The sequence below is a fragment of the Pezoporus flaviventris genome, unplaced genomic scaffold (genome assembly GCF_033815535.1).
Source record: "Pezoporus flaviventris isolate CSIRO_AGI_PZ_B2104156 unplaced genomic scaffold, CSIRO_AGI_Pfla_v1 ptg000100l, whole genome shotgun sequence".
NCBI classification, from domain to species: domain Eukaryota; kingdom Metazoa; phylum Chordata; class Aves; order Psittaciformes; family Psittacidae; genus Pezoporus; species Pezoporus flaviventris.
The window spans coordinates 2,269,724-2,284,381 of NW_026892648.1; the positions used below are offsets into that span (position 1 = coordinate 2,269,724).

At 39.3% G+C, this 14,658-nt stretch overlaps 2 protein-coding genes and 1 non-coding gene across 15 annotated transcripts in view; 1 reads left to right on the forward strand and 2 right to left on the reverse strand.

Annotated features, from left to right (window-relative positions):
• The window catches only part of UBAP2 (ubiquitin associated protein 2), a 121,705-nt gene that overhangs the window by 46,735 nt on the left and 60,312 nt on the right, over positions 1-14,658 (reverse strand). For 9 of the 13 annotated variants that reach the window (XM_061477199.1, XM_061477201.1, XM_061477200.1 and 6 more), the window contains 9 exons: positions 14,281-14,348; positions 12,403-12,595; positions 11,590-11,803; positions 9,897-10,171; positions 8,593-8,771; positions 7,353-7,560; positions 6,117-6,156; positions 3,651-3,834; positions 641-707 (listed from right to left, as the gene is read on the reverse strand). In XM_061477199.1, the coding sequence (XP_061333183.1) occupies positions 641-707; positions 3,651-3,834; positions 6,117-6,156; positions 7,353-7,560; positions 8,593-8,771; positions 9,897-10,171; positions 11,590-11,803; positions 12,403-12,595; positions 14,281-14,348 (1,428 nt within the window). The remainder of the gene's footprint in view (positions 1-640; positions 708-3,650; positions 3,835-6,116; positions 6,157-7,352; positions 7,561-8,592; positions 8,772-9,896; positions 10,172-11,589; positions 11,804-12,402; positions 12,596-14,280; positions 14,349-14,658) is intronic. The other 4 variants (XM_061477208.1, XM_061477207.1, XM_061477198.1 and 1 more) reach the window with 1 other exon arrangement.
• Positions 1-14,658, forward strand: part of NUDT2 (nudix hydrolase 2) — a 213,492-nt gene that overhangs the window by 8,460 nt on the left and 190,374 nt on the right. The window lies entirely within an intron of this gene.
• LOC133281575 (small nucleolar RNA SNORD121A) lies at positions 9,085-9,161 on the reverse strand. Its single transcript, XR_009747545.1, has one exon. It is a non-coding gene; the product is annotated as a small nucleolar RNA SNORD121A (small nucleolar RNA).

The window sequence follows — 14,658 nt, forward strand, 5'->3', positions numbered from 1 at the left end:
GCTGCTGGAGAGAGTCCAGCGCAGGGCAACTAAGATGATTAGGGGAGTGGAGCATTTCCCTTATGAGGAAAGGCTGAAGGAGCTGGGTCTCTATAGTTTGGAGAAGAGGAGACTGAGGGGAGACCTTATAAGTGTCTATAAATATATAAAGGGGGAGTGTCACGAGGATGGAGCCAGGCTCTACTCAGTGGCAAACAATGATAGGACAAGGGGTAATGGGTACAAACTGGAACACAAGAGGTTCCACCTAAACTTGAGAAGAAACTTCTTCTCAGTGAGGGTGACGGAACACTGGAACAGGCTGCCCAGGGAGGTTGTGGAGTCTCCTTCCCTGGAGACATTCAAAACTCACCTGGACACATTCCTGTGTAACATTATCTAGGTGTTCCTGCTCCGGCAGGGGGATTGGACTAGATGATCTTTCGAGGTCCCTTCCAATCTCTAGCATACTGTGATACTGTGTAAAAGTGGTAAAGACTTTTTTACCACTAGAGGGCTGGCAGTCCTTATTCCCTAAGACAAGGCTCTTTGTTTTGGTTCGGCGGGTGGTGGGACACAATGAACTTTAAGAGAGAAGGTCTTAATAATCAGATAAATTGACCATATGCCAAACATCTGTTGAAACCCAAATAGGTCTTACCACATGTGATGCACCTGAAGACAACACTGAGGCAGGGGAGAGGCTGCTCTGATGATTGGAAAGGGAGCTATAAAAAAATCGCAAAGGATTACTAAAATTATTTTTTTCTAGAACTGTTTATATATATATATATTTTTATATATATGAACATATATTTATATGTAAACATCGAGTAGGTAGTAGGATATTAGTTAAAAGAACTAAAATTGTAGATACGTGTACACATAAACACACCTTAGGGTATTAGAGAAAATTGTGCATATATACACACCGCTACAGACATTTTTTCCTTTAAATTAGTATTCTACTACTTAAAAAAAAAAAAGTTGAAGAACAGAGACAAATGCTATAAACAAGAAACATCTGAAACTCCAATAATTTGTATCTATCAATTCACTATATTTTTAGAAAACAACAGTTGCTTCAGGAATTATATAGCAACACCACCAAGACACTTAAAATCCAAACTCAGAAGGTATACAGAACACAAAGTTTGTGTCTCGTTCTTTTCCTAAGCACCTGCTGCTGCCTGCCATAGGGCACAGGTATTAATTAGGTGAGGTAGTGCTTTGTTTTATTATGTTTTTTCTCACATTTTAACCTGCATAAGTTTAGTTCAACCACTCAAAACTTTAATACCACATTTTTTTCCCCTATCTGAGAAAGCCTGTGAACTTCTGGCACCACCAACATTCATCTGTAATCCCAAGGCCTTTAAGTGTCTCCCTGAAAGGTGACTGACACTGGTTCTTAAACATTTACACTGATAAAACTTACACTTTACATTTGAGGTAAAGAACATAATTTAATGTACAGTATGGAATAAATATAATTAACTCTGACCAAAGGCAAACCAAAGCCATAAAAAATACATATGGTTTGGTGCCCAAGAAACTCCTCCTCATGTTGAATCAGAGGCATGAAAATCCTAATCATAACAAATACTTAAGTATTCTCTATGGAAATAGCTACAAGAAAATACATCAGTTTTTGTAACAAAATTGCAGGCTAAAGTATATACCCTAATTTAAGGGCAAACACTTCTGGCTGTTTTTCAAGGTGTGGGACCAGAATAAATCTCGGCAGTTTCATAGATTAATGCTACTGCCACTTTCTAAGACTGCTCCCCATCTGCAAGAATTACAATGACATCACTTCAGGCAGCAAGGAAAGAAATAGTTCAGTCCAACATGCAGTTTTAAACCACCCCTTCACCGCTCTCCCCAGCTCTTCTAATAAGCCTTAATTCAGTTTCTGACCTATGGTAGAGACACATACAACAGCCACCAGCACAACCAAATCAGGCATGCTTAGAATTCAGGCACCATCTTTTCATGGCACTTGTTATCTGCCCAGAAGCATTACCCTTCCATTTAAAATATCTACCAATGTTTACAGCTTTTCAACAAACAAATGTGGGGACATGATATTAATGTGAATGGAATAATTCTTGTTATTTGACGTATTTAGCATTTTATTAAATAGAAAGCACTAGTGTATTGAATCAACGATGTCCTAGTTGTGAAACAGGCAAAAAAATCTTGTTACCCCACCAAATTAGTTTCTTACATTAACAAATACACTATGAAGGTGAGCATTAAAAATACAGCTCAACCAGTACATCCTCAGGGTGTCACCTGCCTGAGGATGAAGCTCATGTAATAAGCACTGAGGTAAATCGGATGGATAGCACAAATGAGATAGGCTGTGCTGGATGCACTTCCAGGACACCAATCTGGTATTTTGAAGTGTCTTAGAATCATAGAATCATAGAATAGTTAGGGTTGGAAAGGACCTTAAGATCATCAAGTTCCAACCCCCCTGCCATGGGCAGGGACACCTTACACTAAATCATACCACCCAAGGCTTCGTCCAACCTGGTCTTGAACTCTGCCAGGAACAGAACATTCACAACCTCCCTGGGCAACCCATTCCAGTGCCTCACCACCCTAACAAGAAAGAATTTCCTCCTCATATCCAATCTAAACTTCCCTTGTTTAAGTTTTAAGTCGTTATCCCTTTTCCTGTCATTACAGTCTCTAATGAACAGTACCTCCCCAGCATCCCTATAGGCCCCCTTCAGATACTGGAAGCTGCTATGAGGTCTCCACGCAGCTTCTCTTCTCCAGGCTGAACAGCCCCAACTCCCTCAGCCTGTCTTCATACAGGAGGTGCTCCAGTCCCCTGATCATCCTCGTGGCCCTCCTCTGGACTTGTTCCAACAGTTCCATGTCCTTTTGATGTTGAGGACACCAGAACTGCACACAGTATTCCAGGTGAGGTCTTACAAAAGCAGAGTAGAGGGGCAGGATCACCTCCTTCGACCTGTTGGTCACTCTCCTTTTGATGCAGCCCAGGATACAGTTGGCTTTCTGGGCTGCAAGTGCACACTGCTGGCCCATGTTCATTTTCTCATCCACCAACACCCCCAAGTCTTTCTCCACAGGGCTGCTCTGAATCTCTTCTCTGCCCAACCTGTAGCTGTGCCTGGGATTGTTCCGACCCAGCAATCATTCCGTCTTAAGGAAATGTCTTAGAAAAACAAACAAACCCACCCACATTCCCTGTGGAATTATTTCTGGGTTTTAATTTTAAGAAATACAAATATAAATGAAACTACAATATTTCAAAATTAACCAGGAAGTAAACTGTTACAGAATGATATCAAACATATGACACTAAACAAACATCAGGCACTGTGGATGAAGTAGGGAAAGTAAACTGGGGGAATCAATTTAGCTGGCATGATTGAAGCAAGAGCCCCTTGAAACACAAAGTTGTTTATATACCACAAAAACTTGAGGGCATCAGGTGTTTCTCTATCATTAGAAAGCAGCCCAAAGCTGATTCTTTGAAACCAGAAATATCCTGGTCTCTCTTAGATCTCTCTCCTAGTTAGTGTTAGAAAAGGGGATCCTGGTGTCTGACAGCCCCCCTTACACAATCACCCTTATGTCTGTTCTTTCTCCAGAACAGAAACCCTTTCAGTTTATCACAATTCCTGCTGTACCTGCTTAACTGGGAAAGTGAGCAGCTGGCCAAATCACCAGACTGGGGCAAGCTGGGCAATGTCGCCACGTGCTGCGATGCTGAAGGCAAAAGCGAGGCAGTGGTGGATACCACACTAGGCAGAGAACCAGCAGAAGGTAGTGAGGGAGGAGGCTCTGTCTTAGGCGCTGGAACTGATGATGTAGCTGTAACAAATTTTAAAAAAAGGCATTAAAAGACAAATTCCAGCATACCTGATGTCCCAGCCTAGATTCAGGAACACAACAGTATTCTCCTCTTGGTTTACAAAAACCTGACCCTTAAGTACCAGCATCAAGCAATCTGGCTATTAAAGAAAAATCAAACAGCAACAGAGCTATTGCTTTTTCCCTTTAAGCTGTTTGCCTACAACAGATTAATAATTTTCACTATTACACCTGTAGTAAACTATAGTCTTCTGCACTTCATCTCCCACTATCGGGATTACTAGCTTTCGCTCACAAGTCAATCCTCATTTTAAAATACCTTGGATTTGGCTGTGTAAACAAAAGTAATTTGAGCTTTTCAAATATCTGCTTTTACCTACACCTCTGCTTCTTCACTGCAACCTACACAGCATCTTTGATGATCAAGACCCATGTCCCTGTAGCACAAAGGCACTTAACCATTTGGAGTACTCAGCCGAATGTGTAATGCAGTAGAATAAAACCAGCTACAATAAAAGGCCAAAATCGAGCACAGCATTAAGGACTTTTAATGGCTAAAGAGTTGTCAAATACCGACTTACTTTATTTGACCTAATATATCAAAAAGTGTTTAGCTTCAGTATTAGATTTTTGGCTACACAGAGTAAAATTTGTTTACCACAGGTGTGCCTTTCCAAAGGACCACTGTACTGTAATAAGATACTGAACAACTTTATAGCACAACATTAACTCCCAGTTTCTACATTTGCATCTTGTCCTGCAAAAACAATACAAAGTTCAAAGATTCAAAGGCACCCACCCATCAAAAAAACCCAGAAAGAGAGCTGAGCCCTGCAGAAGGCAGGGCCATGCTTCCACAGCACAACAGAGACCACTACCCAGTGAATCACCAACCGGCAGTATATGTAAAGACAGTTTTAGAACGGTCACCAAAGAGGAGTCAAACATACACTTGGAAGGTTCTCTACCCAGATTGTTCACATTATTGTTCTGACTAAATGATCCAGGTCAGGTTGCTGGATTTGGTCATTTAGCCAGAACAAACAGAAATCAAAAGGTCCTTGCCATGGCTGTAAGCAGGAGAGTAACTGACAACAGAGAAGGAAACTGATTGATTTGGATGCATGAAATAAATACATGGAAGAAGACTGATTTCAGTTTCTGAGGTTGAGATACAGAAAAAAAAAAAAGTTTTTTCAAAAGAAAACTGGCATAGAAAAAGGGACTAATAGAGCCGTCACAGAATAACTAAAAAAAAAAAAAAAATACTAGGAATTAGCAGATTTTTATTTTCCATAGCAAAATGACAAGTCCTGTAGTGAATTTTATAAATTGTTTATTAATTCTGTACATGCGAGTAGGAAAGTTTTCCACTTCAGAAGTTGTCTTTATATATAACAATATTTTAAGTGGTAACTCTTAGGGCACATATACTCTTCCCACTCATTTAAATTGGACTTGGCACTGTTTACAGGTCTGAATACTCAACTTCTTTCTACTCAGAAGTATAAAAAAAAAAGGCAGCCCCGCTAATGACCTACCTGAAGAGATGCTTAAGAGAAGGACAAACCTGAAATTGAAGTGCTGGTATACTAAAAGATGTTTATTCAGACTGCTGCCCTTGGAAACTTCCATAGAGTAGCACATAAAGGTCAGAAAAGGAAATACTACACTTTAATTATTTTAACTTCAGGAGGAGAGCTGTAGGAGTGCTACAAGTAAAATACCACATTAGAAACAGACCAAAATGAAGGTTAACAGTTGTGCCTGTATCAGAGCCAGTACTGGGGTGGTGTTACTCCAGTGCAAGGCAGCAAGCTACCTGGCACAGGGAACACACTGGATGAGTTATAGGGCATAAGTAGCACTATACCCACTGAGAGGTGCACTCAAAGATTGAGACTGTTTCATTATAGCTAAACGCTACTTGCAACTTCCCAACTGAGAACTGGAGGAACTGCTAAGAAATTAAGTATTTTTTCATTTTATAGTAAATAATTTTGGCAGGTAAATTTAAAAGGAAAAGCAGCAGCAAAGCAGCTTCTTTAAGACTGCTTAGGTTTGTAGATTTATTAGGGCTGCTAATAATTCTTGACTGAAAGTCAAGAAGCAAGCACTGTACTATGTGCAAGCACAAAAGAAACTCAAATAGGTCAGCCAAGAATTAGTCAGGGAGAACAATAGAAAACCTTAAACCAGATGTCACTGCTACAGTTGTGTGCTCAGCAAGTAATAAGGAAAGATCAGAAAGTCCTTTGCGCAACCAAGCTTTGTAAACTTACTGTCAAGAGTAGCCTGTGTTCTAACACCACTGTGCCCATTCTGTAAACAAAGAAGAAATCAATAAATCATCTTAGAAGCATACTAAATTTTCAGACTGAATCACACATCGAACATGCTTCATGCAAATATATTCATTCTAGATTGAAAGACAAAAAAAGGCAGAAAATCGTATTTTATACTGCCTTCAACAAAACCACGTAATAGTTGTCTGAAGTGCAAGGTGCCCTGAACACACAGAATCCCATACACTGCCCATACTACACCCATCAGCAGGAGACCTTCCCATGTACTGTATAGAACATAAACTGCAGGTTCACACCGATATGAAAGAAAGAATTGCATTAACATATAGGAAATGGTTGTGCTTTTGATCTAATGCAACTCACAATTTTAACTATCCAAGTTACACAGAGACGCCAATTTTTTTCCATTGAAAGATAAGACTTGAGAAGCACCAGTTGGTTTTTGGGTAACGCTGGAGTACAGAAGTGGATAGTCTATGCTTGATCCTCACCAGTACATACGAGCTAGTGCAGAAGACAAGTGTGACTGAGCCATTACATAACAAAGGCCAGAAGTAAATAAACTTACAAACTCTGACAAGTTCCTTAAACATTTAATAAATTCTCTTAAAACAAACCTATATTCCATATACAAAGATAGTAGGTGCTTTTGAATCCCCCAGGAGAGATCCTCTCTGTCATAGGTTAGACCATCCCTATGCTTTTTGAAATAAAACATGAAACTAATTCCCACTGGTGTTTAAATCCTACAGAGGAGTAACACTGGAGGGACCACAAACAGTTTGGGATTTTATATGGCTAGATGCCATATCAATCTAATAAATAATATACCTTTGGATAAAAACTGTCAATTCATGGAAAAATACCATGGCAAATATTTACATACAGAGATAGTTCCTTCTTTTTCTTTTTTTTTTAAAAAAAAAGCTAAGCTTGAGGGAACCAAACTCAAGTAGCATGTTAAGTGTTACTAAGAAAAAAAGGTCAAACAGTAATTTAAGATGTCAAAACCCATAAAATCAGGGGTTCTTACACCCTAATTACAGTATGGCCAAAAATGGCTATACAACAGAAAAAGCAAAACCAAAGCCAAGTGGGCTTGGTAATGAAAAATACCACTTGGTTTGGCCAGAAGTATTAACACAGCAGGGTATCACAAGTCCAAGAGATAAGAATATCCTTTTCAGGGTCTTATTTCTGAAATTCACTCACCGTAACTGCAACAGGGGTTGATTCAGACGGAGCCATGGGGCTTTGGTACGCTATCCTACTATGCACAGAAGTCTGGTCATAGGAGGAAGTTGTTACTGGGGTAGTGCTCTGGGATGAGCAGGTCAGACTGGAAGAGGTGATGACGGAGGTTGTGTAGGTGGACTCCTGTACTGTATTGGATATTGGCAAAGAGGTATTCAAAGGATCACTGGAAAAAGTAAAAATTATTTATCATCTTGGTAAATGACATTTCAAACACCTTCATGAAAATATCAGCTCCTGTACAGTTACCTACAACTACCATACACATGCAGTCAAATCTGTGCAACTTACACTAGAAAAATCTAATAATGAAAAAAAATTTGGTTTCATCCCCACTAGTCACTGCTTCAAATCCATCAGCTGCACTCAGTACCATTCACCTTCCTTCTGCCAGCCTAACCAAAACAAGAGTTTACACACAAGCACTTTTCAGTAATGTTATTTCCACCTTCTCAAAGGATAAATCAATGACGATAATATCTCTTTCTAAAACAAGTATATCCATAAAGTCTGGTAGTCCCAGTCTCCTTTGTAATAGAATTCTAACATCTGAAAGAATGAACTATGTAAAGAGGAAACAATTCTCTAAAACATGCAGGAGTATTTTACTTTCTAAACAGATTAAATAATTTATAAAACTAGATATTAATGTGAAAGCTCATTTTTACTAGTATTACTGAATTAACTTCATGAAGCTTTTTACGGAAGCCAATTTTTTAATTAATAAGGAAGAAACAAATGGGTTACTAATATGCTGACATTTATCATTGCTTATTTCAGTAAGAGCTTCAACATACTGAAAGCCTGGCTTCTTTTCTCATCATCAATCTATTAACACACATATAGTAAAAGGGTCATGTCTCTCGGATCAAAAGCAGAAAGGGGTTGTAAGGAACAAATCCTCAAACAAATTTGAAAATCAAGACAATTAAAATTGAGAAAGTAATTCTATAAAGGGCAGCTTATTGTATCACTATTTACATTCGTGTCCTCTCCAGCTTCACACTGACCACATGCAGGAAGATTTTGATTTGTCATTCAAAAAGGAATTTCTTCTTTTAGGATACTGGCCTTAGGAAACAGCCTTTCAAACCATCATATTGCCCTCTCCCACTACATGGTAAGTGTGCCTTGATTATTTCTGGCACAAACCTGACTCCCTAAAGAAGACATGTAAGAATGCAGGAGGGGAACTCACACATACTTTAAAGATTTTGAATACAAGCTATTGTTGGTTGCCTGGCTGTTATTCTCACTGCTTGAAGTTGATCCAAACTCGGGGAGTGCAGGCTCTGATCCAAACTCCAAAGCTCCAAACTGGACATTTAACCCTGTCACATCCGCTGATCCAGGCATCTCAACTGCAGAGGCAGGAATCTTAACAGAGGGGAAAAAACAAACAAAAAAAAGCCAACTTAATTCCTTTGCATGAACTATCTATATTAGAGATACCAGTAACCAACACTCTCTCCTTCCTTAACTACAGGCTTCTTTAGTACTGCCTCTACCTTTGCTGCTAACTAGATCTGCAATGACACCCCAGTTTATATCACATTAACTAAATTCTTATAACCTGAAATTAATTCACTGATTCTGTGCTCTGATCTGAAGCCACACTATTCTACAATATCAAGGTGTCATAGGTCTCCACGCCCCTTCAGCCAACATTCACCTTGTGGCTACTAAATTAACCCAGAATCACTCAGCAACAGTCATCTTCCACATAGAGCAATCAGATATGTACTTGGAAAAGATAACATTTTGGACCAAGAAACTACACAGCATGGATATTTTTTTACTTTATGAACAAAAAATAAACCATCGGCTTTGCTCTTCTCCTTTTCAACTTATATATAGACTAGAATCACGGAATTGTGGCTGGAAAAGACCTGTAAGATCATCGAGTCCAACCATTAACTAAACACTGCCAAGGCTACCACTAAACCATGTCCCTAAGCACCAAGTCTATACTTCTAATTATCTTCAGGGATGGTGACCATCACTTTCCTGGGAAGCCTGCTGCTGTGCTTGACAACCTTTTCAGCGAAGAAACTGTTCCTAATATCCAATCTAAATCTCTCCTGGTGCATCTTGAGGCCGTTACCTCTTGTCCTATCACTCATTACCTGGGAGAAGAGACTGACTCCCACCTCGCTACAACCTCCTGTCAGGCAGTTGTACAGACTGATAAGGTCCCCCCCGAGCCTTCTCTTCTCCAGACTAAACCCCCCCAGGTCCCTCCGCTGTTCTCCATCACACTTGTGCTCCAGACAATTCACCAGCTCCATTGCCCTTCTCTAGACCTGCTTCAGCACCTCACTGTCTCTCTTGAAGTGAGGGACCCAGAACTAAACAACAGGATTTGAGGTACAGCCTCACCAATCCCCAGTACAGGGGGATGATCACTACCCTGGCCCTGCTGCCACACTATTCCCAACATAAGCTTTCAGCCTTGCTATGTTTTCACATTTACTAAGGGCAAGCCACAATGCAGTTACCTACCTTGGATGCTGGAGTCATCCTCCGTTTTTGTGGTTTTATCTGTTTCTGGTGGGTTTGATGGGTAGTTACTGCCTGGTTATCCATAGAGAGAGTAGGAAGCTGTAAGATTTTGCTAACAGCTGTAGAGGTGTTTACAGGTGATGGCTCTCGGAGTTTTATCTGGGAGGAGGAGGACTCCAGCCCAGGAGGAGGAACAGGAACTGCCTGTGTTTGCTGTTGCTGTCGCTGGGTGAGCTGGCTCAGAACTGGAGATGGTTCAGGCTGGGATTTAAAGTCTGATCAGTTTTGGGAAAAAGAAATATCAAAATTAAAGCATTAAACTTTACTCTTTGTGCTTCATGAACTAACATGGGTGACCTGAAATACTCAACAGCTATTTTATAGCATGTGCAAGTCTCTCTCAAATTTCATGAGTTTTACATTGTACACTACCACTACAGTAGTAAGACAAACATTTATATTCTCTACTTTGAAAAAACAACTGTGGGCAAGCATTAAGCTTTCCTAAAAATATGAAATTAAATGTATTTACACAGTCACATAATATTATCACACATAAACCCTCAAAAACTCTTACAGATTATTTTAATCAAAAGCTGCAAGTTTCAATGTAGTTAGCTGTGCCAATAATATGTGATTACTTCCAATTGGTCCAGGGTTGCAACTCAGAAGCATTACGAGTTAGGATTTCCTGCCCCTACAAAAAAGAAGGGTCTCAACACAAATAGGAGTCATCTACCATCTCAATCTGACTGAAAGCCAAGAGTCGCTGGACACTGACAGTTTTGCTCCAAGTCTTCCCCTTTCATGTTTTACAGACGCTGAAAGCCATGCAAGCAATCAGAGCACTGCTCAACAACCATAAGAGAACCACAGTATTTGCAATGTATAGGGGTTTTTTTATTCAGTTGGTAAAGTGCATTAGAAAGCAACTTTCAATGTAAATAAACTCTTTTTTTTTTTTTTTTAATTGCTGCATGCCAAAGATTAAAACTGCTACCAAATTTGCTGCTTATCTACCTGGAAACATATACACATAACACAAGAGATAGGTACAAGAGCTATCATTTTTCACAGTGAGGATACTGCTAGGAACAACACTGCAAAAATGTCATTTTCACTGTTTCTACTAATTTTACTCAAATGAAAAATCCATACAATTATGAATAGACAAAACGGGTAACCTGCATCATTCTCAGCACACTAAGGAAAGAACACATGCTGTGAAGAATTTATACAGTATGCATTCAAAATTCATGTAATGGCTGGAAGAATAAAATGTGGGGAAGAAAAAGACAGAGTATGGTACAACCTTATACTCAGCTAGAAGCAGTGCAGGCACAATCAAAATAAGTATTTTCCACTATTTGCTGAGAAACAAAGTGACACCAAAGTTCCAATTACATATTTGAGCATATTAAATCAAAGATGTCCTTACACAAAGGCTCAGCAACTTCTAAAGATGCAATGACATTTACGGATAGATGTGAGCCTACCAAAACTTGTTTCTGATAAACTTGCAATGTTTATTACCAGCAAGTAAATGTAACTCTTACGACTACATTTTTTTAAAAAACCCTTTCATTAAGCCCATTTTAAACTGTTACTGGCATTAAGAAATCTGAAGGAGGGAAAGAAGGGAGAGGCGGAGAGAAAGACAGAGAGAGCAGGAGCACTGTATCAAAGCACTTACCAAACTGATTAAGGACTGAGGACTGACTAATGGGCGGTTTTAAATCCCAGGATGATGTGGCAGTTGTGGTAGTGGCAGTAGAGCTACTATTGTTCTGTTGAGAGGTAAACTGACCCAATCCCGGAGATTTCAACTGGTCTAAGATTTGCGACCCAGTAGAGTTTGCCAATTTAGAGGATCCAAGTTCTCCAAAGCCGGAACAAAGAACTGCAGACTGCCAAAAGACAAAAATGAAGAAGTGAAGGAGTGGAGTTTTAAGTTTTTAATAAATGATTTTAACATAACCATAGGGTCAATGCCTATAGCTGCTATTTGGCAGCAACTAAAACCTAGAACTAAAGGCCTCGAGCAGTAACGAATGACAAATACAAAATTCAGCAGTTTTAGCATATGGACTGATCTTCTCTGATTATCATCAATACAACCTCCACTACTGTGATCACAACAACACTGATTCCCTTGAATCCATACATCTAACAGGTGAACTGATTTTTGGAGAATAAATTTAAGTGCCCAGTTTCAAGCCTTCACACTTGACTAGGGAGATAGGCATGTTTACACAAAAGGCAGTCAGATATGTGCTTGGAAATAGTACATAGTTTTCTGGCTTAGAACTCTTCACCATAAACAAATTACTTCATTCTATATCAACACCTAAACACATCTGCTCTCCTCAAAAATTAACACAAGTGCTTCATGTAAACTGAGAAAAAAACGCTTAGCAAAACCAGAAATAAAAGTAAACTTTGTGTGTCTGTGTGAATTGAAGGAATGAAATTCCTAATTCCATAAGAAAGCATAAGATAATTTTACCAGACTTTGAGGAGAATAAGCGTTTACAGCACTGGAGCTGCCAGTTCCTGATGCCAACTGGGTGCTGTGCTGAGAATTCGTGAAGACCAGGGCTTGGCCAAAGGTCTGCTGCTGTGGAGCCTCAAATGAGTTCCCTTCCATATCTTGGGTAGAAGAGGTCACAGGCTTTTGAAGCAGTGTTATCAAATCGATGCTGTAAGAAAAAGAAAGGTTTGGCTGGAATAAACTCGATGACTATGCTGTGCTGAAATGGTAGAAAACACTAACAATACTAAAGCTACCATACTTTAGCAACAGCATTATTACTGATTAACAGCCTTTCCAAATATTGCTTGCCTGCCATACAAAAAGAGGTATAAGGTAGAATAATTTACCAGGAAGTGATATTCTGCTAGCTGAAATCCTCCAGTAAAGTTAGAATATAAATTATCTTTGCATTCTTTTGAAACATTATTGAATTTATTACACCATGTATCACACAACCTATATGATCAATATAACCAAGTAACTGGAGACAAGTCATGAAAGACACATTCTGATCAAGTGGATCCTGCCTGCACGCCCAACTTTAAAAAGAGCAAGGGATTAAAGTCCCACCTATGTACAGGGTGGGTAAGAAGACATTAAAGAATAAAGACACACATGCAGTGACTGAGTGACCATGTGATGACATGGAAGTCACAAGAGAAGCAGAAATATAAGCTAAGTTTCTCAGAGAGTGGGCACATTTCCAAAATTACCCTACCATACACATACCTGAGCAGGATACAAACATGGATTTTTTTATATTTAGCTTTGCTTACTAATCCCTACTACATGTTTATCACAGGTTTATCCCAGGAAAAGCAAAGCATTCAGGCAATAATAAAACCTTTATTTAACCTAATAATAAACCTTTCTTATGTCAAGTAAAAAAAAAAACAAATCAAAACAAAAAAAACTTAAGCAAGCAAAAAACACAAAAACAAACAAAATACACCAGAATCTGAGTTGATGAACTAAAATATTTTCTAACATAATTTGAGGGATATCCACTGAAAGAGTATTTGCATCAGAACAATGAATATGTGAACACATCACCTTTTAAAAGAAAGGATTATAAACTCTAGATCAACTGACACCCTGCTGCCTCCAGATCACATCCCATTTCCATAAGGAAAATTTTCCTGCAGTTTGGAGTACAGGGGTACAGCTGCACCAGGATATTTGGGACCATCAGGCCATCTAGTTTTTAGATCTTATGCTATTCAGCTACTGAAGTCTTCATCGAACAGCTTTAATCCTCTCTCCTGGGACCTGAGGCTAATGCAGGCGACTGATTCCACCATCATCAGCCCAGCATTTGGTGAAGACAAAGGCAAGCAAAGACAGCAACTGCCGTATTTCTGGTTCCCTATCTGAGATCTGTATCATTAGTTAAAGCAGGTAATTGTGATGCTTATCAGGAAATTCATCTTCTTACCAATAAAAGCTTTCCTATTAACACGTTTGTTAAAGCACTATGTTCTAAATACGTTTTTCACCTACATGGGCAGGCTTTCCACTTTCTGGACAGCAAAGGCAGTGCTTCCTTTTCAACTGAAAGCAGAAAACTTTTTCTTCACATCTACTTCTGTTCCTGCCTGTAAGCAGTCTTTGTGCAGACGACAGGGCCTTCTCAGTATTATGCTTATGGATTTGCTAAGTTTGGCTCCAATTTCATATTCAATAACACAGGAAACCACAAACCCAACAATTTCACAATTTCAAAATTAGTTTGACCAATCTCTGGCCAGGGCTGCCCTGTGTTTTATCCAACATTTTATATGTGGAAGCTAACAATGGTTCACCAAGCAAGTTGTTCTTAAGGTATAGGGAAAATACGGAAAAGGAGCTTACCTCTGCCCAGGAGTCACATGATTCTCAACTGGAACAGAAGAAGCAGTGAACACTTTCGTTTCAGAAAGCTGAAAAAGATAGAGGGGAGGAGGAAAGGTATTTTAATCACATACATTCTCATGCCTCACTTCGGTGACATCTGCAGAAATTCCATCTTGGTCATGCACTTTCACGATAAAAGTAAAGTCAAACTATCATTACAACCAGTTATGCTGCAGCTCTGCTTAAAAAAACAAAAACACGTAGCCAAACTTCAGCAAAGCCTTCTCCACAGAATCAAGTACCAATTTAACTGAAGTGCTAGGAAATTTGGTCTACTGAACACATACAAGGGCATACCAATGCACCGACATCAGTTTGAGCAACTAACTGAAAAAT